Source organism: Podarcis melisellensis, assembly GCF_964234715.1.
Source record: "Podarcis melisellensis genome assembly, chromosome: 3".
Classification (NCBI taxonomy): domain Eukaryota; kingdom Metazoa; phylum Chordata; class Lepidosauria; order Squamata; family Lacertidae; genus Podarcis; species Podarcis melisellensis.
In genome coordinates, this window is record NC_138530.1 from 104,170,559 (window position 1) to 104,195,271 (window position 24,713).

The following is a 24,713-nucleotide window of genomic DNA, read 5'->3' on the forward strand; positions in this document are numbered from 1 at the left end:
CGGAGGGGGAAGGAGAAGAGAGTTTAAGAAATGCCCAGAAGAGCAAAATGCCAAGGGATCTTCAACTGCTCTGCAGTCTTAGTTTCAGCCGTTCGGCCAAAGGAAGGGGGCTATCAGCCCAGACGGCAGCCTCACTTGCCTGAAGAGGAGGAGAGGATTGACAAAACTTAGATTCTGAGAGTGTCAGAGAATTGTGAATGTGTGCAACAGGAAGCTCTTCCACTGGTAAATTAACGGCAGGCCCTTTAAGAGAGTTCTCTCCTGGCACAACTTCAGCCACCAATTCATGGCTGCTCCTTTTGTCCCTACACTTGTCCTTCAGCTGACCCACGCGACCCTTCCTTCGCCACTTAGGGCTTCTGTGAGGTTTCTTTCTACCTTTCACATTTTCACCATCACTGTCTTCACTGGAGTAAATCTTCTGGCACACGCTCTTCTTCAGCGAGCTTTTATGAGTGGCCGGCACGGGTTTTCCCCTCACCCGACAGCTATCTAGGACTTCCGTTGACTTGCGAGACAATCTTGGTGACTTGTTTCCCAAGTAAGTTGGTTTTCGTGTTCCGGCGCCCAGAGACACTGAAGTTCCTGGACTAGTGAGGTTATCTGATGCCCGGGCTGGATTTTCATAGTTTTTGAGCAAGTTTGGCAAGCCAACTACCCGCAGATATTTTACTCGTAATATGCTTTCAACTTCCTGAGCACTGTCATTTAACTGAGCTGAAGGAGATGGAGCTTTTCCCTCAGGGCTAGATGTAACATTGATTTGTTCTACCATTTGCAAAGAGTTTAACAGAGACATATCTGAAAGGCTGGGAGAAGCTTCCAAAACAGAAGGCTTCAGAATTGCCCGCTCTTGTGAAGATAAATCATTTTGACCTTTATGAAGGTCAATTTTGGAGACAGAGCACTCCTCACTCCCTGGTAGATTTGGATCATATCGCACAGAATTCAAAGACGGGGGAATGATTTCAGCTGTTTTGCAGTGCAGTGAAGAGTGCTGATTTGGAATATTACTACTCGCATCTGACTCAGATTCTGAACAAGCAATATTAACCCGTTTTGGAGAAATGCTGAAGGACGTTCCTTCCCAGTCAATGTCACTCAACTGCAGATGGGCAATTTGGGAAGATGCACGCAAGTTTTCAGGTTGCGATCTCAGAGAACCGTCAGGAATGCAATTACACTCTGTATTTTGCAAAGTAGTCACGAGCAAGGTAGATGGTGGGTTTTGACTTTGCGTGACTGCAGTAGGAAAATGTGCAGTTACAGGTAGGCCCTGAAATTTAGAGCCCTTTTCTGGAACTGTTTGAAAACCAGAAACAGTTGTAAATGGGGGCTTAGGATCTTTGCCTGGAAAGGTTTCCTCATCAGATCGCATGTTCAGCCGAGAAAGAAGATCTGCAATTTCACTGTCCCCAGCTAAGCATTCTCTCTCTTTAGGTTTCTTCTTCTTACCTAAAATAACCAGACAAAACAAAGTCACCTTGTAAAAATGAGGCTTTGTTCCTTGTGATGAAGTTAACAGAAGCAATCTGTGATTTAAAGGGCAGTTAAGCAAGGGCTGGGGAAGTGACTGAGAATCTGCTTACATTATAATGCTTCACTGACTAAGATGCATACATCTCGGGAGGATAATAGGCAATTTCACAAAACGAAAGGAGCGCGGTGTCTATTTAATCAACAGCAAAACCCGACGCTTCAGATTTACCTTTGTTCCTTTCCTTGCATATTTCCAACTTCTCCATATGGTACCGGGCAACCACTTCTGGATACGCAGCCTCAAATAGTGACGCCTCTTCTGTTGTTATTAAAAAGGGTTCTGCAGGCTGATTGTCTGCTGTAGCGTAATGATCTGGAGCAATGAATCCAGAGCATGGAAACAAAATACTATCAGGTACAAATGGGCAGGTTCAGGGCTGCAGAAAAGATAACTGTTCTCATTTAGGCACTGTGCAATCCAAGGGAGTAGCAAATGAACTGTCATTTCCTAAGCCCTGTGGGTTGTTGTTTTTTTAGGAGAGGGGGTGTTTTCAGTCCCCCCCCCCCGGTCTCCACATTGCTCCCCCCCCCCAATTGTTCCTCCCATGAATATCTAAGAGAGGAAAAAATTGCCAGGAGGGGATGCAATCTGCTCCAAAAGTGTCATCACCAGGGTACGACTTTCAGGCAAGAAGTCACTGATGGCCTTCTGTTGCCCAGTAAAAACACATATGTTCTCCCAGGCTTTTGGAGGGCTTGGTTGACTCTGCTTTGGCGTTTTCATTCCATAGCATCATAAAATTATAGAGGGGCAAGGGACCTCCAAGGGTCATCCAGTCCAATCCCCTGCAATGCAGTATGAATGCATTTATTACTGCTCTGCTACTCATATAGACATTTATATGCATCCAGGGTCTAGGGTGGCAAGCACATATATTAATTGTGTGTGTGTGTGTGCGCGCGCGCATGTGTGTATTAGTTAAAAATAAATCTAAAAACATTCTCCCAAGCAGCGATCACTAGACACACAGGGCCATTCCGTCTTTTATTTTTTAACATTCCAATACTGCTAAAGTTAGTTTCTTATCACATCATCCTTGTCTTCCTTCCTTCCTTCAAGGTGGTAAGGAAACTTTTCATTAAACCAGCATTTAAAGCAGCATTGTATGATAAGCCCAAAGAACGCAGAAAAAAACAGCACCAACCTGGCTTTTGCCACTCTATTTCAAAGCAAGGAATGCCATTTTTAGTCCGGGTCTTGATTATCCTGTAAAATAAAGATAAAAATGAGGGGGAATTAAAATATAGGAATCCCTGTGGCTCCACATGTGTGGGTGAACAAAAACAGAATTGGCTGGGTTGCCAAGATTCAAAACGCAGGGCTTGCGCAAGAGAGCCCCAGTAGCAGAGTATGAAACTCACAAAAGTTAAGTAGCAGTATAGCATTAGGAATATAGGTTGTTAGATTTTTCTTATCCCGTTTCAACTACACACAGCAACTGACCTCTTTCTACCCCTCTTGCAATTAGCAGCCCGCACAATGTTAAGCAAGTTTAAAATGCTTTACTTACAGATTCAAGGTGCAATTGTGCCATGCAGCTGCAACAATAATAAAGGCAAAATACTCTTTGGTAGAAAATACAGAATATGATTCTAAAAGCGCTGTAACCTTGTGAGCAAAGTCACACATGTTCATCCCATTACATGATGTGGAGGGAGGGAGGGAGAGGGAGAGGGAGAGGGAGAAAGAAAGAAAGAAAGAAAGAAAGAAAGAAAGAGGTCCTTTACCCTTTCATACACTAACTAGCACTGCGCTTGCTGGTTATATTTGGCTGCAATATTCCACAAAAAGCAAAAAACATAAACCATTTTAAAATAGAAGAATGCAAACAGAAAAATGCCCAAGCAGTTAAAAGTTTGAGTGAAATTCAGAATTTAAATTACTTTAAAAAAAGGGGGCAGGGGGATTTTCAATCTTCTGTGAATCCAGTGCTTATTTAAGAAAAGAACAGAAAAAGCTAACTGACTATTATTTAGGAAATATGAGAATGGCATTAAAATAAATAAAAACTTTAAAAACCCACCACTTATGGGGCTAATCTTCCACGTGGCTGCAATATGTAAAAGAATACAACAATCCCACCATTTATGTGGGGGTTATGTTCTGAGGATTTTTACTACATCAGAAATACAGGACTGTATAACCCTATAATACAGGCATAAAACCCCCATATATTTTCCACTTCCACAAGGCTATCAAGAATACAGATTTTCTCCAGCAACAGATATGAAAAGAAACAGGGGGTGAGAATTCCTCCAACTACCAAATTATATTACCGTTGTGCCTGCAGTTGCTGTGGGTCAAAATGGCCAGACTTCCTTCTGTTCATGTCATAGTATGTGAGGAGGATGCACAATTTCTCACAAGCATAATGCTTGGACCAGTCCATTTTCTCAAAAGCAAATCTCTGTAAGTGTGAGAAAAGCTCTAAACATGTGTCCTCTAAAACTGGTGCCACAGTATTGTTGGCGAAAACCTTTTCAAGTGCCATGTATGAAACAGTTCACTTGCCATTAGCACACAAGAGAAACTCAGTACGTTTCTGAGCACAGTTCAAAGTGTTGGTGCTGACCTTTAAAGCCCTAGATGGCCTCGGCCCAGAATACCTGAAGGAGCGTCTCCACCCCCATCGTTCAGCTCAGACACTGAGGTCCAGCTCCAAGGGCCTTCTGATGGTTCCTTCACTGCAAAAAGTAAGGTTACAGGGAACCAGGCAGAGGGCCTTCTTGGTAGTGGCACCCACCCTGTAGAACGCCCTCTCATCAGATGTCAAGGAAATAAACAACTATCTGACTTTTAGAAGGTAGCCCTTTTTAGGGAAGCTTTTAATGTTTGATGTTTTATTTCCTTTTTTTATATTGTTGGGAGCCGCCCAGAGTGTCTGGGGAAACCCAGCCAGATGGGCGGGGTATAAATAAATAAATTATTATTATTATTATTATTATTATTACCACCAAAAGCCCACCATTATCCTGAAAGAAAGTCTTGACCACAAGAGCATGCTCTGTGCTTGTGATTCCCATCAACTGCCTCCAACAATGGAGGTAGAATATTGCCCTTGTGGCCACTGATAGCTTGTTCCTCCATGAATCAGTTGAAAGTCACCCAGAGTACTTCATTTTCTAAAACTGCTTAAGTTTCTCCTTAATTTGAGTGCTCAGATGCAGAAACAATTAACCGACACTGCAATAATTCCTACTATTTTTTGGTGCTTACTTTCCGTAATTTTTTTCTATTTATACGAAGATTCTTCTAACCAACAAAATGGCAACTACACATCATTACTAGCTGGGCCAAATGCTAATGCATACAATCAGTTGAACCATCAAAATCTACTATCTGTACCTGAAAGGACAATAAATTTGGCCTCCGGCACCCATTTAACTTCATCGGTTTATCTTTGCTGATTAGGTACTCTTCGATAACCTTGGCAGGAAAAAAAGAACAAGTGAAAAGGAGAAGGTTTCTGGATAAGAAGATTCTAGGAAGCATTCATTTCCAGATTTTCAAATCGGGTCTAATTACCTCAGGAAATGGAAATCCTTTGCATGCTTTAGCCTTCCTGTGAATAAAAATGCATACATTAGGAAGAGGTTAGAAATGTGAAGTGTGAAAAGGAGATGCCTTCAGAATTGTAAGCCTAATGTGAAAGGGCAGGAGAGGTGAAGCGACAGCCAGCTGAGCTAAACCAGTCTGGATTCTCGACTCGGAAATAGCTTCCTTGTTTCTGCGGTTTATTCAAAAGGTGGATTGAAATTTACAGCATGCTATTTATTGAAAGAGAAGCACTTGAAAATGATTCATAGATGGTGCTTAACTCTGAGTAAAAAGGTAAAGGGACCCCTGACCATTAGGTCCAGTCGTGACCGACTCTGGTTGCGGCGCTCATCTCGCTTTATTGGCCAAGGGAGCCGGCGTACAGCTTCCGGGTTATGTGGCCAGCATGACTAAACCGCTTCTGGTGAACCAGAGCAGCGCATGGAAATGCGGTTTACCTTCCCGCCGGAGCGGTACCTATTTATCTACTTGCACTTTGACGTGCTTTCAAACTGCTAGGTTGGCAGGAGCAGGGACTGAGCAATGGGAGCTCACCCCGTCGCGGGGATTCAAACCGCCCGACCTTCTGATCGGCAAGTCCTAGGCTCTGTGGTTTAACCTACAGCGCCACCCGCGTCACCTTAACTCTGAGTAGGTTGGCTAATATTTACAAAACAGAATCAGATAAATGTTCGAAGTGTAAAGAAGTGGAGGGAACATTCTTCCCCATGTGGTGGACATGTAAAAACGTAAAAAGGTTCTGGGAAATGGTGAAAAAAAAAATGTTCAAAACGACTTACCCCCCCAAACAGAGTCCTTTTTGTTGGGGATAACCCAGACTGAAATTCCCTGGTCTCAGAAAAGATTATTTATGTATGCAACAACTGTGACCCATGCTTTGTTAGCCCCCAAATGGAAAGTGAGCAAGATCCTACCTAAAGTGAGCAAGATCCTACCTAAAGAGAACAGTTGACAGAATATGCACAACTTGCAGATTTAATATATAGAATAAGAGAGCAAGAAGAACATATGTTTAAAGAAGAGTGGAAAACATTTTTTGAATATATGGAAAATAACTGTATACAGTTGAAAACGCTGGCAGCATTAAGATAAATTCAACAGAGTAAATAATTTTTGAAGGATGTAAATGTGGGAAACTGATTTGAATGGTTATAGTAAAATATGCAGGGATGCATGATATGTAAAATGAACCACAGAAAGAGAAGAAGGGATGTCATTTTAAAGTTTGTAAAATATTTATTTGAAATTGTAAAACAGAAAATGTAATAAAAATTATTATTATTATTTAAAAAAACACCAAAAAACCAGAGGCGGTTTTTCCTCATTTGGGTAACGAACAAGGTAGTGTAGAGGTGAATTTTTACTATATAAAAACACCAACAAAATATGAAATTAAAGAACCAAAATAAGGTATCCATTTATCTGTTTGCCTAGTGAGGCTGAGCGAAAATGCAAGCACCGAAAAAATCCCTTTATAATGTCTGCGGCTGTGAAGGTCAAAAAAGAGCTGAGTGAATGGTCTTGTAAGGTAATAAAAGCATTCTGGGTAATAATATGAGATGAAAAAAAATGTTTAAATTAACTTTTGTAAAAAAAACAAAGAGGCTTTTTTTTTACTAGGAATTATAGGTGTGAATATTCCAAGGGAGCAGAGAAGACTTTTTATGTATGCAACAACAGCCACATGGATGCTAGTAGCCCAGAGATGGAAAAAGACAAGGTGCCTATAAGAGAAGAATGGCAAGTTAAACTTTTGGACTACGCCGAAATGGCAAAACTGACCGGAAAGCTCAGGAACCAAGAAGACCAAAACTTTAATAAAGAATGGGAGAAATTCATAATTTATCTTGGAGACCACTGTAAGCAGATAAAAACATTAGCAGGATTGCAATAACACTTGTAAGGTAGCAAGTATTACGGTGAGAATACAGTGATATAAAATATGGACTATGGAAAAATATGCGGTAGAAAAGGTTAACAATAGGACCCACGGAGGGGAAGGTGGAAGTCCAGAGATTTGGAGGAATTTCTAACTGTGGATTGTACAGTTGGATTGTTATATCTTTATGCAGTGGCACCTCGGGTTACATACGCTTCAAGTTACATATGCTTCAGGTTACAGACTCCGCTAACCCAGAAATATTACCTCAGGTTAAGAACTTTGCTTCAGGATGAGAAGAGAAATCGTGCTCCGGCGGCATGGCAACAGCAGGAGGCCCCATTAGCTAAAGTGGTGCTTCAGGTTAAGAACATTTTCAGGTTAAGAACGGACCTCCGCAATGAATTAAATACTTAACCTGAGGTACCACTGTATTTTTAAAATTGAATGAAAATTATTTCAAGAAAAGAAAGAAAAGGAGCTGAGTGAAAAGGCAAGCGCCACACCACTGAGTGTACGTTTGTGGCCTCCTGCCATAGAGATAATTCTTGGGACCCTCCTAAAGTTGATGGGCTTTGCCAATCAATTGGTGCCCGTGTGCCACATCTTGTGACCAATGACACGGGGCGGGACATTCCTAACTCCCCCCCCCCCAACAAATTTTATTCAAGTTGGCACCCTTGCCTCCTGCTAAAGCATCAGAAAGTTCCAAAACAGAGCTCTGCACAGGTGCAGAACCCACCTGTGTGACTGCATAGGTGAGACCCCCAGAGAACTGGCGTCCTTTTCCTGAAGCAATTCGGGGAAATGCACATCAAAGCACACCTACTTTTTAATGCCATTCTCCACTGCGCTGACTCGCAGGTCTTGCTCGGAGGAGTGCCAGTCACAAGGGCAGCAGAATTCCGCATCGTGGGGTTCACAGCATGCTGCGCTGCCGCAGAGACGGCACCCAGCGCTCTCATGATCTTTATAAGCTCCTGCAAGAAAATGGTGGTGACGGTTGTAACAGAGATTTAATAGAGTTGCGTCAACAGAGAAGATGCGGGAGGAAAAAAGTTAACCCAAGGACCCACAAAGGGGAGGAGGGAAGTCTATGGGAATTTATGGAATTCTCTTTGTGTTTTGGGCGCTTGGGGATTGTTTGTAAATTTGTAATAAATTTATGAAAATGGAAGGGAGAGTGCAGGCTTCTTAAAATGGAGATGTGTGTCCCATAAAGTTCTGAATGAGGTATAATTGCACAAGTAGCTGAAGCATTTCTGTAGGTTTCATTCTATCTGTAAACAGCTTTGAGGTTTTTTTTCTTACAGTCAAGGGTATATACATTTTATGAAACAAAACAAAACAAAGCAATAAAACTAACAAAACAAAAATAAAATGCCAGGTACTGTATAGGGGTTTGTTTGGTTGCTGTGTTGGCTTGGCTTAGCTTGTTGTTCAAACCCAAACTCATGGTTTGGCTCCATCCAGGCAAACCACAAGGTGTAACCAAGGTCTGTTCTACAGTTTGCAGCTTGTGGAAGAACTAAACGACAAGCCCAGGAGTTTGGACAACGCGCTAACCCAAACCACGGCTTTTCCTCCTGGCACCACAACAGCAGAACGACCAGAAAGAAGCTAAGCTTCCCCAAACCGGTCTCTTGATAGCCTGCATGCTCGCATTAAACTATGGTTTGGTTTAGTGCAGGCATAGGCAAACTTGGGCATCCAGATGTTTTGGGACTACAACTCCCATCATCCCTAGCTAACAGGACCAGTGGTCAAGGATGATGGGAGTTGTAGTCCCAAAACATCTGGAGGGCCGAGTTTGCCTATGCCTGGTTTAGCATGTCACGTGAACCAGAGACCTTCTGAGTTATCCATGGTGAGAGAAAGCAGGATATATTACTACAATAATAACAAACAACACGCCAATTGTGCTACAGAATGTTCTTTCGGGGAGAGGCTGACTACAATTTTCTGTAGAGAGAAAAGGATTTGGTTATCACTCACTTTTCATGGATTGGCGCTGGCTCAATCCAGTCTCCTTTTAAGAAACCTTTTAATGCTACTGCACACCTGTTGAAAGGGAGGCCTCTGTGGACTGCACTTCTGAAGTCACAGGACGACTCACCTGGATGACGACACACGGTGCAATGAATCACCTTGTTTGCTGCTAGGGCTGGGATGTCATCGTCTTGGTCTTTCCAGCGCGCAAACCTAAAATAATATTTAAAGGAAGAGAGTAGCACGAAGCACTTAAGGTGAGGCACACAATCACCATTGTTTGTAAGATCTGCTGCTTACGTGTTAAGGCAATGCACATCTTACAAATACAGTGGTACCTCGGGTTAAGAACATAATTCGTTCTGGAGGTCTGTTCTTAACCTGAAACTGTTCTTAACCTGAGGTACCACTTTAGCTAATGGGGCCTCCCACAGCTGACACGCAATTTCTGTTCTCATCCTGAAGCAAAGTTCTTAACCCGAGGTACTATTTCTGGGTTAGCGGAGTCTGTAACCTGAAGTGTATGTAACCTGAAGCGTCTGTAACTCAAGGTACCACTGTATGCCAGTGAATTCTAGCTATTAGAATTTGCATCTCTGGGGCTTTAATTGTGTCATCTAGATTATTCCAAACCAATTGGAACTTGTCCATTGTCCTTAAAGAGTACAATATGAAGCTACATTTTTGATTCTGCGGGGTGGTGGGATATGCCCCGTTCCTGCTCAATAAGCACGGGACGCCTTTGCCTGGCCGCACTGTGGTCCATGGATTGCAGCAAAATACAGGTAAGGTTTTGCCCAGTGTCCTCTCTATGTGATGCTGAAGAGGGGAGGGGAACCCTATATAAGGCTGCTTCCCCTGGAGCTCACAGCCATTTTGCTTTGAGAGCTTCCTGCCCACCCACCCTTGGGTTAGAGCCTTCACTGAGCAATTCTGGGTCACTGGTTGACAGGGCCAGAAAGGATTTTCCCCCTCTCAAACTGATTGGCATTTGGTTGCAGGTTTTTTTGTTTTTTTGTTTTTTTGCCTTTCCCTCAGTGAAATTATGGCTTTTCTTTGTTAGGCGGAAGAACTTTGTTTGAGTGCAGAAATGGCATTGGTCAGGATCAACATAGTATGGGGGGGGGATCCTGAGGGGAGGATTGACCACTGCAAACCCAAGTGTGGGTTCAGTATCTGCCTGCTTAGAATTTGCATCTGGGTCCCCCAGTGAGGCCTTGCTTGCTCGGCTTGCACCACGGCAAGAAGCAACACTGGCCAACTCCGGACGTACAGGTTTGGAGGGATCCAAACCCAGCGGATCCATTCCAACAAGATGGGGCTTGTGGAATGATGAAATGACCCTGAGACATAATCCCATGCCAACCCTTGCCCTGCCTGCTGCTATCAATTGGCCTGATTTTATCCCATCACCGTTCTACAGTCTGGTTATTTTGCTGCTCTCATGGGTCACATAATGCGCCTGCCTAGGCAAACACCAGTGCTAGACATGTAGAACATTTGCTCAGAGGCACCTGCTGCTGAAGCAAGTAGGTCTATTCCAGTATGTTGGGAGATCAACCTAGAAACTGCTGTGAACTCTGGTGACAAAGACTGATGTATAAATGAGTGCAGTGGTACCTCGGGTTAAGAACTTAATTCGTTCCGGAGGCCCATTCTTAACCTGAAACTGTTCTTAACCTGAGGTACCACTTTAGCTAATGGGACCTCCCGCCACCGCGCGATTTCTGTTCTTATCCTGAGGTAAAGTTCTTAACCCGAGGTACTATTTCTGGGTTAGCAGAGTCTGTAACCTGAAGCGTCTGTAACCCAAGGTACCACTGTACACTCATTGAAATCAGTGGGCTAGTTCACTGATTTCAATAAGTCTGCTTGAAGTATGACTAATGTTGGATGTCATCTGTAGCAGGGAAATGTATCTGAAAACTCATGCAGGGTTTATAGGATGCTAATTTTCACTAAGCAACTCAGCATTAGGCCTGTATGATGCACAATGCTCACACAAACGTACAGCTGACAATTTGTAAATTCTAGCCTGTGAGACAAGATAAAATATACCTTTGCAGTAAGCTCTCTCCCCTCACAGTCTTAATCAACTTTAAAGCCTGTTCTTTTCCAACTCCAGGAACTCCCTTTAAGAGACAAGAGAATATCACACACATTGACGTAGCAATTTACAGCGGCATTTTGAGTACTGCAGTGCGAATACGAAACTTTTCCCGTAGTATCTTTCATACAAACTGTTAAATCGTCAGCGTGGCAGGTGGTTGAAATGACAGTGATGGTTGAAACAACAAATGACTGAATGAAAAAAATGCCTGTACAGTGGTACCTCGGGTTAAGTACTTAATTCGTTCTGGAGGTCCATACTTAACCTGAAACTGTTCTTAACCTGAAGACTACTTTAGCTAATGGGGCCTCCTGCTGCTGCCACACGATTTCTGTTCTCATCCTGAAGCAAAGTTCTTAACCCGAGGTACCATTTCTGAGTGAGCGGAGTCTGTAACCTGAAGCGTCTGTATCCTGAAGTGTATATAACCCGAGGTACCACTGTACACATTTTTAAAAATGCAATGGGCAGCTTTGACATTTATCTGCTGCAGAAGACAAAATGTGGTGAACATGGAAAGGAGCGACTAACATTCACGTTGGTTTGACCTGTAGCAAATTATGTGTGAAGCTCCTCTGTCTGGTTGGGATGTTGTAAAGTTGGAGCAGATGACCCCCAATGTCCCTTTCCAACTCTCCGATGCTACGCAAAGTTAAAATGGGGGTGGAAGGTCAAATGTGAAACAAATACTAAAGAGAATCAAAAGGCAAACATCCTCTAACAAAAGCACACTGATTACTGGAGAGATGCATTGTTCACAAACAGTGCAATCAGTTACAGCCTGACAGGGTCAGGGAAGGTGACTATTATGAGAATGTGCAAAGAATTATTATAAGCAAAGGCTTTTTTTTTGGTTTTGGTTTTGTAAAATCAATATGTTAAAGGATGCTCTCTCTCTCCGTCAATCTCTCTTTCAAACATGTGGCAGACGGAAGAGCTTTGAATTGCTTTACCCAACTTTCTGGAAGAAACAGATTTAAAAGCTTCACAAATCAGATTGTTAAGGCACGCCTGGGATCTTGCAGTAAAACATGGATTTGCTTCTGAAAAACTCAAAAACCAGATTGACTGAAACGGAAAGAAGGGCAAGTAGCTGGCTGGATGAAGAGGATGATATTTTGAAATTGAAAGCTGGCAGCAAAACACTGGAAGATTTTGTTCAGACAGCTGCATCACCTGAAGGGAGGTCGCGGGAGTCAAAGGAGTCAGAAATGTTTGCAGGAGGAGTATGCCTGCATTGAAATGGCGGCATTGCAAAAGCGTTCACACAGTATGGCTCATTTAAATCTCTAGATAGAATTAGCAGTAGTTTGTGCTTTGCCTGTATGTACATGACCGAAGCAGAGTAGTTTGACTGCGATTATCACTGTTTTAAAGCTGTCAGAGAGCAATGGAAAATTAAAAAATGTGTGTGGCCAGGAAGAATGATTAGGGAATTACAGAATGGGCTGATTTCACCCAATGTGACTTATTTGTTCAGCTGGGTATAGGCTCAGTCACTTTCCTGCTTTATAAATTCTTTTTCCAGCAAGCATATACTCCCATTCATTGCTGGCCTGATTCACAAATGAGAGCCGAGCCCTTTTAGCCCCACTAAAGACAGCAAAAGTTACGCAGTCCAAAGAACTGCTTGTGCCAAAGGAAGAAACAGGCAAATTTGTTCTGAATCCAAATGTACACGCCCTGGCTTCAAATGTTAAGCCCTATATGCCACCAAAACGGTCTCCCTAGGGAGGTTCCGGACTCTCCTTCCTTGGAGGTTTTTAAGCATAAGTTGGATGGCTACCTGCCATGGATGCTTTAGCTGAGATACCTGCATTTCAGGGGGTTGGACTAAATGACCCTTGGGCTCCCTTCCATCACTACAATTCTATGAAAATATCCTTATTGACTAGCACTCGTCTGTTGGCTGGATCAAGAGTCCCCATGAATGTCTCCTGGGATACCCCAGCTGGAGGAAGTGGAGGGGGAAAGTTTTTCATGGATTCCTCCTTCTGCCTACAGCCCACTGAGAAGCTGTTCCAGAGGGCTGGCAGACCCCACAAAAGAGTATGGGAGACGATATGGTGGACTGCAGTTTGAATCAGAGAAAATCAACTTCCTTCCTCTCTCCAGCAAGAGGCTCCAATGCATCTCGGTCTGTTCCATGAATGGAAGGAGTCCTTTTATTCACAAAAGGGACACTTCAGGATCCACCCCCATTTCCCCGCCTTTAAGAACAAAAGATGGGTTGGGAATCTCATTTCTCAATACTACGCACACATTTACTTGGATGCTAGCCTCAAGAATTTCTGCAGAGCCCAAGAGCATAGGATCAGGGCCTGGCCTAGGAAAAGCATGGGGGAAGGGAAATAAATCTATTAGGAAACACCGACTAGGAACCAGCATACGAAGACAGTTGACATGAAGCAATCTGTACTGTAACTGGAGAATCTGATCAGTGTCATGTCCAGGGAAGGTTATGAGCTAATGCAAAAAGATCAGCTGTTCATTCCAGAACGTCAACATTTTTTTGTTTTGTTTTGTTACCTTAGGAAGATAATCACAACCGAGTAGAACTGCTAATCCAATCAGTGATTCTCTGTTGCAGCCCAGTGTCTTCTCAATAGCTAACATTGAATAGCAGTCAATGTGCGGGTCCTGCAAAAGAACACAGTCAGATGGCGACACCCTCTGGCATTGGGAAGACAGGCGAACTGCCAGTGTACTGGAAAAAAGCAAAGATCATCAGTGTCGAAGCAGTGATTCTTCAACATCAACTTCATTGGACTGGTCATGTTGTTCTGATGCCTGATAATCATCTTCCAAAGCAACTACTCTATTCCAAACTTAAAAATGGAAAGTGTAATGCCGGTAGACAACAAAAGAGGTTTAAAGACGCTCTCAAGGCAAATCTTTAAAAATGTAGTTGTAACACCAACAACTGGGAATCACTGGCCCGTGAGCGCTCCAATTGGAGAACAGCCTTCACCAAAGGTGTCATGGAATTTGAAGTAGCATGAACTCAGGACGAAAGGGAGAAATGAACTAAGAGGAAGGAATGTTTGGTAAACCCTCACTGTGATCAACAATCATAAAAAAAAATCTTACTCGCCTATGAGTGATCGCCGAAGGAGAAAGAAGATCACAAAGCAGGAAGAAATGTCGTTAACATAGTTTCTTCAATGAGCACTGAGGAAACACCCCTGCTACTACCAGCAGAAAGAAACATTCCTCCAATGGCTCTGAGAACCTCCAAGCTGAAGGATGAACTGGCAAACTATGGTTTGCTGAGAGCCAGGGGGGAAAATCAGAGCTTATGAGAGGAGGGAGTTGCAGTAACTAAGATTTCTCAAGGATTGTTGAAGTTAGTGCACTTCTGCCTTAACACATCAAATGAAATATAAATAGATAGGCAAACTCATATGCCCCTTGAATTCCATGATGGAAGAAAAGTGGGAAATAAATAATGCATATAAATAAACCTATTTAAAAGAGAAATCACAGCAGGATAACTGCTAAGAGTACCAACTATAAAATACAGTTATTTGCATTTATTTCCTCGCTGCAGGGTCACCTTCGCCATGTGCAAAAGGTGGCAATGAAAGAAGGGCCTTCTCAGTGGTGGCTCACCAATTATAGAACTCTTTCCCCAGAGAATTTTACCACGTGCCAACATGGTCAGCCTTTAAGCATCCAGCAAAAAACATTATTGTTTACCCAGGCTTTGGATCTTATTTTAATCAAACTGTGAAATGATTCTGGTCCGGTTTGGTTTTCGTCTTTTAGCTTATTTACAAAAAGAAGCTCTTTGAAACAAAGCCCCAATAAAGTACCTTTATGTTCATGGTAAAATTCCGGTAAACTGTCTGAGCACCGTAGAGGAAGACATCACCATCATTGGTGATGCAGGCATCTACATAGCCGTTCAAGTTCAGATAAGCACACATGGCTTCTGCTTCACCCGCTGCCTGAACCCAAGGGACCCCTAAGCACTCCAACATTTCGAGGCACTAAGGAAGCAAAAAACCCAAGAGAACATGCAGTTAGACCTAAAGCAGGAATTCAGTTCTTTGCAAAATTATGCACGCTTCCATCAAATGGTCACGAGAATCGCCACAAACTTCTGAACCAACTTTCCCCCTGTGTTCTGCTCCATAAACACTTCACTGAGGTGCAGATCGCTGCCCTGCAATAATTCATAAGTTCTTTAAAAGAGACAAGCCATATGAAAGCACAGCGCTATAAAATCAGAGAACATCTTCTCATGTCATTAAATCAATAGGAGGTGAAGCTCATAAACGATAGACAAGAGTCAGGACAAACCCTAAATCTTACAAACGCGTGTCTGGAGCTATAAAATTGACATGCGACGTTGAAACAATGCCTTCCCAAAAAATAAAATGAAAAATGCTTCACGGTCAATTAAGCATAATTATTCTGCAGTTCACAAACATTAACAAATCAAACCAGACTTGGTCAAGAACAATATATTACTTTAAAATATTTTTTAAAAAATTATACAAAGTAAATAGATTAAATATTATTAATAAATAAATTTATTATAAATAAATGTATGCCTGTGATTATATAAAGGTAATGGAAGCAGTATTCAGTATCCCGAACACTGAAATGCAGCCACCCATGGACACTTGCCTCTTTCAGTAGAGATTTAAAACGAGATCTCCCTGTTCTTGCCCTCCTGGGTTTGCTGGATGGGCCAAAGCGAGCTTCTGTCCTCTTTCGCATTGTGTCTGCTTTCAGCTCTGGGGACTCTCCCTCCATGACAAACACCAAATGGATTCCCATTAGCGTTAACAGAGAGACTCGAAAATAAAGATTCCTGCAATAGCAAGAGAGTTGAGCCACTTTTGTGGAACGGTACCAACTATGGGATCGCTTCCCTTCTGACGGTACATCATACACCGGTCTCACGTGCTGTTTACGTATGGGTCAAGACCCGCCAGGGCTTTGGCTGAGTTGACGTCTTGCCTCCTGCTGTTTTGCTTTCCCCTGCTGCTGTTAACAAACTTTTTACTATTGAATAGTTTTGTGGTTTTCTTTTGAGATTTTTAATATCGTTCGTACTTGGTTTTAATTGTGGGTGCTTTTGTAGCTCACCCTCGGCCCATTTGGTGAAGGGTAGGATATGAGCATATGAGGGTAGCATAGACAGCATCTTAAAAAGCAGACATCACCTTGCCAACAAAGGTCCGTATAGTTAAAGCTATGGTTTTCCCAGTAGTGATGTATGGAAGTGAGAGCTGGACCATGAAGAAGGCTGATCGCCGAAGAATTGATGCTTTTGAATTATGGTGCTGGAGGAAACTCTTGAGAGTCCCATGGACTGCAAGAAGATCAACCCTATCCATTCTTAAGGAAATCAGCCCTGAGTGCTCACTGGAAGGACAGATCCAGAGGCTCCAATACTTTGGCCACCTCATGAGAAGAGAAGACTCCCTGGAAAAGACCCTGATGTTGGGAAAGATGGAGGGCACAAGGAGAAGGGGACGACAGAGGACGAGATGATTGGACAGTGTTCTCGAAGCTACAAACATGAGTCTGACCAAACTGCGGGAGGCAGTGGAAGACAGGAGTGCCTGGCATGCTCTGGTCCATGGGGTCACGAAGACTTGGGCACGACTAAACGACTAAACAACAACAGGATATGAGCATTAATAATGATGACAATGGATTTAAAGTTGGCCAAATATTTGTTAAGACAGATCAATTATATTTAATTTTTTAAAAAACAAACAAACCATGATGTACAACATTCATGCAAGATCAGCCGTCACTATCTCTGTGTCCATTTTTTATGTTGCCTGTCAAACACACCCAAATACGTGAAGCAATCACTACATGTGGAAATGTGAAACTTCATAGGGAATTATGGGCTGGGAAAGGAGGCACGCAGCAAGAATTTGAGAGCCGTATGTGGAGTTCACTGGAGAAGAGGCTTCTGAGAGCGATCCATCCTTGACTATACTTCATCCTTTACACCTTATCATCAATGGCTGTGGGAGCCATGGATTCTCAGCACAACAAAAATAATTTCACCAGTAACAAGGGCTGGATCTAGACACGTCAAAGACGTGCTTCAGTTAAACGTGTTGTAAATTCATACAGGGAAATCCGGTAGGGAAAGACAGGCCTCCACAGCGCCATCTGGTGTCACAGCGTTATATTGCATATATAATGCATATAAGCTGCTTTTTCTTAACCAATCTGGCTGAGTCCAAGATCATCCTGTCTACCTTGCTAGGTAGCAATGAAGATAAGCAAATAAATATGGGATTGGTTACATTCACTGTTTTCTCCTTGCATTTTGCTCAAGAACTGGGTGAAGAACGGGGAGAACAGGGGAAATAAACTTCCTTCCAAGTTCTAGAAAAATATTTAAGCCATACCTTAGATTTGGGAAAACACTAGCGAGTAAGCAAATAATTTAATAATCTGTATGCTGCTGACAATAATGTAAGACAGCAGCATTGTACATACCTAAGGTGAGGTTTTCTGACTATCCCAACCATCTTTTTAACTGTTTGTGCTTCACACACCCAGAGACTTAAATCAACAGCCAGGGTCTTTCCTTTAAGGCTGCTGAGGGGGACGTGTTGTTTTACAGGTTCCAGGATCTGCCACAGGCTGGTCACTCCCATTGTCACAAATATTCTGGCAGTACGAGGACATCAGCTGCGGAGATCAACATGAAATATAATTGAGGTCTCTTGTGATGAAATTTAAATTACAATAAAGAAGGATTTTTAAGGAAATAAAAATTATAAAGCTGCAATCCTAAATATATTTGCATGAGTCAGCCCCATTGAACGCAACAGTACTGAAATCTGAGCACACGGGATTCTTATCGATTTGAACCCTGGTCCTAGTCCAAAACTCTAACCACTACCCCACACTGGTTCTTTCGCGTGTACAGGATTGTGCCCAAGTACATTGACAAAGCACATTTTGCTACGGTGGAAAAATCCCTATTCCATTCAGTATGAATGATTCAAATAACATTTGATGATAAAAAATAACAAACAGCAAACGAGCAAACTTCTGAAACAACAATGGGATATTAGCTCCGCCCAAGGCATGAAGGAGAGCAGCAACAACAGGGAAAAGATAGACATAATATTTTACAAGGACAGAAAGAAACATCACAGACAGAATAATGGCCACACACAGGAAGAACAAGGATATACGGTAGTTTTAATGCTTCACCTGTAGATTTATAAATCATTTAATGTGTCATTATGAATGGAATTCGTTAATACTGCAGTTGTTGTACAAGGGATTGCTATTTTGACTGGAGGTAATTGAAATTAATAAGATTTTGGAATGCAATCAAGCCATCAATTCTAGCATGCGGGGGGGGGGGCACTTAAATTACCTAAATTACATAATTTGGCATTTGAATGATTGGTATTAGTAATTGTATTACAATTTGGCATTTTTATAATGAGGCTATTATTGGATTATTGTAATTGAAAATTAATAAAAATTATTATATTAAAAAAATTATCAGCATTCTTTTAGCAATCTCCATTTACAGCCCTTTTAAACTCTTGGTATCGCCTCCTTTCAATCTCTGAACTGCTTTTCTTAAAAAGAGCTTCTTGCTCTACATCATCTTTTCTTCTGTATTGCACATTTGTCACCCAGCCCATTCTAAACATAGCATAATAAACTTTAAAGCAAAACTTGTGAAATCAATCTGAATTGGCTTTCACCAACTGATTTTACAGCACAACCCTATGCACGCTTACTTAGAAGTAAGTCCCACTATATTAAATGGTGCTTGAACTCAGGGATATGTAAAGGATTGCAGCCTTCATCTGTTCCTGACCCTTCCTTGCAATAGTCCCTTCCTATTCCCGATTTCCCTTTCTGGCACTTTCCCTTTTGCCTTTGATGATGCCCATTTCCCCTTGTTATTTTTCTCACTTCACCCTTTCCCACCCTCTGATAGCAGCCTATTTATTAGTAGCCTAATTTAGGGCTCTCTTTGCCTTGCTCTAAGTATCTCTGCAGTTACCCTTCTGCAAATGAAATTGTGCGGCTATTCTTCTGCATTGTGCCAGAAATAATGTAGTTAAAAACAAGAGAACCGACCCATGTGATGCTGACACAAAACCCTATGTGAAAGGATGAAAGTTTAATATCCCCCCCCCTTCTCTCCCTTCCAACCTCTCCTCCCCCCCCCCATCTTATACTGTCTACAACATTGGTCTCTCACATTGAATAGAACTGGCCTGTAGAAAGGACTTTATGATCTGAAAACAGAGATGATGTATGCACTTTTGTGATCCAAGGAAATCTTTAATATATATTTTTTAAGTTAACACAGCTTTGTATTTATGCACAGGATCTTAAGAGTTGAGGGAATGGGAAGAAACTAACAGTGAAATCCTATATGGGACCACGAAGAAGTTAAGCCCCACTGAGTTCAATCGAACTTATTCCCGTGAAGTCTCTGTGTATAGGACTGCAGCCTGAGACTGCAAGGGACCTTATTATGCAAACAGTCTGAATGATTACTTCTTATATTCCAGCTTTGAAGACAAAACTCTCACACACAATTAGCATCCTGTTGAAACCAGCGACAGTATGTCAGAAGCTGGTTAGAACGGTGGGTCTGGCAAGCTCTTTGCCTTTCAAGAAATCGCTGCTTTTGAGAAACTCGATTATCAGGAGATGAATCGAGTACTGTGACAAACTGCACAGAGCAGGGGTTTCTTAAAAGAGAAGGATAAAGCATTTAGCATGCATAGCTCAGTAATCCTGAGTGAGGCAAGTGGAAGATGAGATGCATCCATCTCTTTGAGGCAAGGTGTGGGGAATCTGTGGAACCTCCAGATGCATCTGACTACAACTCCCATCAGCCCCAGCAGGCATGGCCAATGGCCAGGGATGATGGGAGTTGTAGTTCAGCAACATCTGGAGGGCCAAACGTTCCCCACAGCTGCCTTAAAACCACCCCATGGAAGTTTGTGGCTGAGCTGAGCCTTGAACTGGGAGCCTCCAGCTCATTCCCTAAACTATTATGTCCAGAAGTTCCCGATTGTGGTAGCTGTGTTGGTCAAAAAGCAATACAGTTAAGATGTGTAGCTGTTCAAATGAAAACTTTCCCATTCGCCAGGCTTTTGGGCTTCACAGGACATTGTCACAAAGCAGCACAACATTACCTTGCCAAGCCTACAAATCAGGAGCAGCCAATGCTTTGGATGTTGTGAACTACAACTCCCATCATCCCTCACTATTGGCACTGCTGGCTTTGGGTGATGGGAGATGTAGTCCATGTGTTTTGTTGTGTGAATAAACCACATTTTGATGCATGTGTGTAAAACACATAATATAAGAAATCACCTAAACATTAAATACAATCTTGCAAGCAAGCCTTACCCCAGGGTCTAAGCATGAGGCCAACTTTTGGTGCACTGAAACAACTGAAATTTGGTGAAAAAGGAATTCACTAGGACACCTTTGACCAAAAAAAATAGAAGCAGTGCCATCTAATGGACGGAAATGTGTATAGCATTAGAGCTACAGAAAAGCACCCTTTGCTGAAACATAGGAATTGATTGGCATCCCTCTTGCATGGTCTGCTGGGCTGTTGCTTTTAGACCAGCCTGCTCATGATTCACCTGTGTGTATTGACTTCCCAAAGTACCGTATTTTTCGCACTATAGGACGCTCCCGACCACAGGACGCACCTTGTTTTAGAGGGGGAGAACAAAGGGAAAATAATTCTCCCCCTCTCTGCTCAGCGCCCCTTCAGCGAAGCGGCAGGAGAAACGGAGCCCCTTTCATTTTTCCTCCCACTTGGCTGAAGAGGCACTGCGCAGCTCTCCATCTCTGCTTTTTTCTTCTTCCATATTTCACCAAGAACATTTTTATTAAACATGAAAGATGCCAGGGTGGTAAAAAAAGAAAACACCAGAAAAACCTATGCTGCATTTTAAATTCCTCTTTGCAAAAGGGCTAAAGCAAGACATTTACATGTCCCACCAGTGCAGAGTTCCCTTTTAGTTTGTCCTGCTTCTCTTTATTTCAAGAAAAAGCAGAAGTGAAATTTAAAGCTGCTTGCATGGTTTATGAGCACGTTTAAGGATTTCCTGATACCACCAGTTCTCAGCTCAGCTAAAAATAGTTTGCAAGAGCTTTGCGATCTCTGATAGCCTACTATCTCTCTCTCTCCCTTTTTCGTAGTTCTTTTCCACATATAGGTTGTGGGGAGGATGTAGCCCTCCATATATTGTTGGGCTCCAGCTCCCATCAGCCAGCGGTGATGGGATTTGTAGCCCAGCAACACCCGGAACGTCACAGCTTCGCCGTCCCTGATTTTGGTTTCGTTCCCACGTGAGCTAAGCGTGCCATCAAGTGCAGCTACAGTTGGATTGCTGCGCTTGAGGCTGCAACAGCCGGCACACTTATCTTGGGTGTGAGATTCCCTCAGCATCGCTGAGACTTGCTTCTGAGTAGACCAGAGAGGCTTGCCCTCTGGCCCCGCGAACTAAGCGCGAGCGCCATTGAGTTCAATAGGAACCTTCGATGCAGCGCGCCTTTCCTCGGTGCAGCCCCGCACAGGATCTGCTTCCTCGTTCAGGTTCGCATCCTCCCCCAATGCAACGGCGGTGCAACCAGGAGCGGATCCCCCACCCCGGAAGAGCATCCCTTCCCTCCCAAATTGGTCGTGCACTCCAAAAAGGGGGGGGGGAGAGATGCACTGCTTGCCCGCCTCACCCAGCCCGGATGGGGGTGGGCGGAGAATGTCAGCTCGAACAACTTCCTACTGGGCTCCCGGCGGCAGGCGGCTTTGTTTGTTTTTTTAAAAAGCGACCTTTTCAACTGCAGCGTGGAGGTAGTGATGAATGGCCAGAAAGGGGAGGTGGCTGACGCGCTGCGCTCCCTGGGCCGCCGCCTGTCCTGTCTATGCATCTCGCTCCACCCTGCCGCTGCTGCTACGACTGCCGCGGAGGAAAGAGGCACCGGGACGCTGCCGCCCGGGGCAAGGCACGGGGCCGAGACAGCTGCACGGGGAACCTGGACGGTGCTCCTCCCCCTCTCTCGCTCTTCCTCCCCCCCCCCCGAGCCCACTACCGCCGCTGCCACAGCCACCGCGGAGGAAAGAGGCACCGGGACGCTGCCGCCCGGGGCAAGGCATGGGGCTGAGACGGCTGCACAGGGAACCTGGACGGCGCTCCTCCTCCTCCCCTGCTGTGTTGCGGAGGGTTCAGGTGGCTATCCCTGAAGCCTGGAGAGCGAGAGGGGTCAGTGCGCACTGACCCCTCTCGCTCTCCAGACTTCAGCGAAAGCCTGCATTCGCTCCATAGGACGCACACACATTTTCCCCTTCATTTTTGGAGGGGAAAAAGTGCGTCCTATAGAACGAAAAATACGGTAAGTGCCAATACCAATCCTTGTGGGAATCAACTTTCTACCTCTGGTTATTCATTTGGAGAACTATCCGTTTATTCCTATTCTTTGCTTCTTGCAACTTTAGCTATTAAATTTGTTTTTATTAATGGATTTTTATCATTAACATGGGTACATACGTCTCTGTTTTCAATGCACAGAGTCCTTTCAACTTGACCAAGCTGTGATTCCCAAGAGGATCTCTCCTCTTATTCCTTGACTGCTAAGCTTACTCAAGAATCTTCGGTGTGGCCATGACAAGATCTACTCAGTGGACTTGGCCAGAACCCTTAACTGGACAAAGAGATTGGCTTGGCGACTTTCATATTCTCTCTTTCTACAGAGCCCCACTTCACAAACAGTAAACCATAGGCTTAGGAGGAACCCTAAGATGACATCTAGAGCAGCCCCCCATCATATAACAATAATATAAGTGCCTAGGCCTTCTTAAAAGAAAACAACAATGATACCCACATCAGCGTAGAGACCGATACTGCATACAGCAGGGAGTCAACTCCATTTAGTTTCCATTGGAGAATTCCAATTGGAAATGCTGTGTAAAATGCGAGCGTGGAGACTGCAATTTTGAGGATCCATAACTGGCAGCATAATCCTATGCTTTTTACTTACAAGCGTGCCCTGCTGCATTCAGAAGATTGCCATGTAAGGCTGTGTTAACTTGTGAAGGACAACTGAGGGAAGCCCTGTTTAGGGAAGTTTTCAATATTTGATGTTTTATCATGTTTTTAATATTCTGTTGGGAGCCGCCCAGAGTGCCTGGGGAAACCCATTCAGATGGGCAGGGTATTATTATTATTATTACTGTTACTTCCAAGCAAGTGCACATCAGGTCGCAGCCCAGTAGTACGATCCAAAAAACGTTGGGCAAAAGCTTTGCCAATTTAACACACGCAAACACCCCTCCGCTCTTAGAATCGTTTCCCTGCTGCACCTGCCAAAAGAGGGTAACATCTGAGAATCACACAATTGTAGAGTTGGAAGGGACCCCCCCAGGGACATCTAGTCCGACCCCTTGAAGTGCAGGACTCTTTTTGTGCCATTGGTGAAGCAGACTCTAGTCCACAACAGCTTCTTATGCCATAATAAACCTGTTAGGGTAGGGTTACCAGATTTACCTGGTTCTTGGGGACAGTCCCCGGTTTTGCAAATCTGTTCCCAGACAAATTCCATCCCCGGATTTCATTAAATGTCCCGGGAAACGTGGCAGCGGCAGTCTCAGCAGTCTGGAGCCAGGCTTCATTGCAAAAAACCTGGTAACCATAGGCTAACTGGATGCAGGAAAGGAGTTTAAGTGGGGGCGAAGGAAAAACGCTCGGATTCTTTCAAACACACCTACACGTTTCTTCCACCGGATTTAATACATTGCATGGTGGGGGGTTTTTTGTTTGTTTTTAAATTAACCAAAGCTCAGTTTTAAAGCAAACTTTGATCTGTGGTGTTGACTTTTGTTCTTAATTTTTTTTCTCTTTTCAAAATAAAAAAAATCATTTTAAATTAATTTTTTTTTAAAGTGTCCCTGGATTTATTGAAAAAAGTCTGGTAACTCTATGTTAGGGTCTTTAGAGGTCCCGCAAGACTCGCGTTCTTGACATAGCTGTCAACTTTTCCCTTCTCTTCCGAGGAATCCTATTCGGAATAAGGGAATTTCCCTGAAAAAAAAAAGGGAAACGTTGACAGCTATGGTTCTTGGTGCGACTGACCAACCAACCTCCAGAAGTCCTTTCTCTCTGACAGCAAGTGTTGGATTCTCCTTCTTTGGCTGGATGGTCGCCTGTCACGGATGCTTCAGCTGAGATGTCCAGCAGGGGGCTGGACTAGATGACCCTAGGGGGTCTCGTTCCAACTCTACTACCCTACGGCTCTAGGAAAGGTTCTTGCGAGTCGCCCTGTGAGGAAAAGAGAGATTTCACCGAAGGGAGCCGAGCCGACTCTGTGGGCGCAGACCCATCTGGGTCCCTCAGACGACACGGCGGCGGCGTCAGCGTCGCGGGCCCTTCCGCGCTGAGGCGAACAACGGTACCCAAGCGCCGACGTTCGTAATTCCGCGGGCGCCAAGCGCGCGTGCGCGAAATCGTGACGTAAACGGGAGGGAGGGGCCAGAACGGCGGAATCGGACGGCCTGCCGCTGAGGGGAAGGACGCGGCATGCCTCACATTTCTGGTTCGCAGTTGAAGGTGGGTGGTGGGTGGGCGAAACCCGTGTCAAGAAAGCGGGGT

At 43.7% G+C, this 24,713-nt stretch overlaps 1 protein-coding gene and 1 long non-coding RNA gene across 2 annotated transcripts in view; both read right to left on the reverse strand.

Moving 5' to 3' along the window:
• Positions 1–24,713, reverse strand: part of LOC309367376 — a 57,390-nt gene that overhangs the window by 3,927 nt on the left and 28,750 nt on the right. The window lies entirely within an intron of this gene.
• GEN1 (GEN1 Holliday junction 5' flap endonuclease) lies at positions 39–24,553 on the reverse strand. The gene is made up of 14 exons (XM_081906113.1): positions 24,408–24,553; positions 17,557–17,751; positions 15,712–15,898; positions 14,892–15,068; positions 13,606–13,716; positions 11,025–11,098; positions 9,094–9,179; positions 7,807–7,957; positions 5,066–5,102; positions 4,886–4,966; positions 3,817–3,947; positions 2,685–2,746; positions 1,709–1,852; positions 39–1,455 (listed from the first exon to the last, which is right to left on the reverse strand). Exons 2-14 carry the CDS (start codon positions 17,715–17,717, stop codon positions 62–64), a joined length of 2,796 nt encoding a protein of 931 aa, XP_081762239.1. The 5' UTR covers positions 17,718–17,751; positions 24,408–24,553; the 3' UTR covers positions 39–61.